Raw genomic sequence first — 2383 nt, 5'->3', positions numbered from 1 at the left:
CAGCGCCCCCTGCCCCCAGCAGGATGCGGGCAGTGAGCAGGGGCTGCCTACTCAAGCCAAACAGACAGCCGGGGCGGGGGGCACTAGTGAACCAGCAGAGCAGCAAGACGGGAACAGGCCAGGGGGCAGGCTGACACCCCCCTGCGCTCCCCCCTCTTTGCAGCCCTTCAAAGCACGAGGGATCGCTGATCGCTCCCTGCCACTGCGGATCCGAGACGGGCCCGTGTCGCTGCTCTCCCCCGCCTCCCCCCGCACCTGTCCGCCCGCGTCTGAGCATCAGCTTCCCTCTGACAGCCCCCGTCCCGCGCCCGCGGCGCGCTGCGCCCCGCCGGGCTGGGCCAGGGCCGGGAGCCGAGATGCGGGGCTTCAAGAGCTGGCAGGAGGGGAGAGGGAAGACCCGAGGGGCTGCGGGCCGCCCTGGCAGTGCTGATCGCGATGCACGTCTGTACCCCACGTCCTGCCAGCCCCCGCCGCGTGGCCCAGCCGAGGGGAACTAACAACCTAACCCCCCGCCACGTGTTCAGTGCAGCCGGGGCCACGGACGTGGCTGGCGGAAACCTTCGGACCCCCGCGCCCTCGGCCAAGCCATGGGAGGCCGGAAAGACGCCTCCAGCCGGGCCAGCGCTGCCCCCTCCCGGAGCCCGCGGGGGAGGCGTGCCGCACCTCCCGAGCCCTCCCCCGGCTGATCTGCCCGGCGCGGGCAGCAAGCGAGCCGGAAAAGCGTCGCTTAAAAACAAGTTGTCCGCGCAACTTTCTACAGGTGCCCGCGGCTGAGAGCATCCGCAGCGCCGGGGAGGGGAGGGGAAGGGCAGGCGTCCGACCCGAGCCCTCTCCCCCCGGTGCCCAGCCCCGGAGCGGAGGCAGCTCCGCGGTTCAGGCCACGGTGAAGACGAAGATGATGATGATGATGATGATGATGGTTCTAACCAGAGCTCTGAGGTAGATCAACACAGGGACAAGGACACCACAAAAGTCACCCGCTCCTCCCGGGATGAGCCTGCTACACAGGCTGAAAATAACCCCCCGGCGCGCCTATAAATAGGTCCTTGCTACAGCGTTTGTGCATCCGCACACCCCGGGCAGGCACCTCCCGGCCGTCCTGTGGCCGCCGCGTCGCCGCGTGCCCTTTCGCCCCTAAGGAAGGCCGAGCCCTACAACACGGAGAGCTGGGTGCTAGGGTTGACCCCCGGGGGCTCGGGGCGACCACTGGGCACAGTACCTTGACAGTGCAACAAGCCTCCTCTGGCCGCGCCGGCACCTCCCTCGCACAGCAGCTCGCAAGTCTTATCCGGCCCCGCGGGGTAGCCGTTGTCGTCCTCGTGGAAGTCGCTCCTGCCGTTGCTGTTGGAGTAGCCGTTGGCGTAGAGCTTGAGGGCGGAGCGGCGCAGGCACAGCAGCTCCTGGAAAGCGAACCTGAAGTCCGGGCTGCGGCAGTAGATGAGCGGGTTGAAGGCGGAATTGACGTAGCCCAGCCAGTTGAGGAGCATGTACAGGTACTTGGGGATGATGCCTTCCTGGATGACGTGCACGATGTTGACGATGAAGAAGGGCAGCCAGCACAGCGTGAAGGTGCCCATGATGATGCCCAGGGTCTTCAGGGCTTTGTGTTCCTTGAGGCAGAACTTGGAGGCGCGCCGGCCCGGCCGGCCGTTGTGCTCGGGCTGCTGCCCGCCCTGGACGTGGAACCGGTCGATCTTCTTCAGCTGCTGCTTGGCCACCTGGAAGACCCGGGCGTACACGAAGACCATGACCACCAAGGGCAGGTAGAAGGAGATGATGGAGGAGGCGATGGCGTAGGCCTGGTTGGTGAAGAAGTCGCAGCACGTGGCCTCCTCGTAGCAGGCCAGGGCCTCCGGGCGGTCCGTCCAGTACCAGTGCATGTGGATGGGCAGGAAGGAGGTGAGCGCCGACACGAGCCACACCACGAGGATGACCACGCGGGCCTTGCCCTTGGTCAGCAGGCTCTGGTACTTGAAGGGCGAGGTGATGGCGAAGTAGCGGTCCACGGCGATGACGCACAGGGTCTCGATGCTGGCCGTCACGCACAGCACGTCCAGCGACGTCCAGAACTCGCACCAGAAGTTGCCGAACTGCCACGTCCGCAGCATGATGTGGCTGGCGCCGAAGGGCACCACGGCCAGCCCCATCACCAGGTCGGCGCAGGCCAGCGACGTGATGAAGCAGTTGGTGACCGTCTGCAGGCGCTGGAAGCGCGCGATGGCCGTGATCACCAGCATGTTGCCGAAGACAATGGCCAGCACGATGAGCGACATGAGCACGCCCATGCCCACCATCCACACGTCCCCCGACACCGTGTTGTTGTTCGCGCTCTCCAGCCCGCTGCCGTTCCGCGCCGACGCCATGGCTCCCCGCTGCCGCCGGG

The 2383-nt window shown here is 66.9% G+C and overlaps 1 protein-coding gene across 1 annotated transcript in view; it reads right to left on the bottom strand.

Moving 5' to 3' along the window:
• The window catches only part of ADRB2 (adrenoceptor beta 2), a 53045-nt gene extending 50668 nt beyond the window's left edge, over positions 1-2377 (bottom strand). Inside the window, exon 1 of the mRNA XM_019506424.1 lies at positions 1220-2377. Within this exon, the coding sequence (XP_019361969.1) occupies positions 1220-2363 (1144 nt within the window). The 5' untranslated portion in view covers positions 2364-2377. The remainder of the gene's footprint in view (positions 1-1219) is intronic.
• Positions 2378-2383: the final 6 nt, after the last annotated feature.

The sequence above is a fragment of the Gavialis gangeticus genome, unplaced genomic scaffold, assembly GCF_001723915.1.
Source record: "Gavialis gangeticus isolate Ggan-Ray unplaced genomic scaffold, GavGan_comp1, whole genome shotgun sequence".
NCBI classification, from domain to species: domain Eukaryota; kingdom Metazoa; phylum Chordata; order Crocodylia; family Gavialidae; genus Gavialis; species Gavialis gangeticus.
Note: the sequence above shows the minus strand (reverse complement) of the source record. Positions and strands in the feature narration are given on the sequence as shown.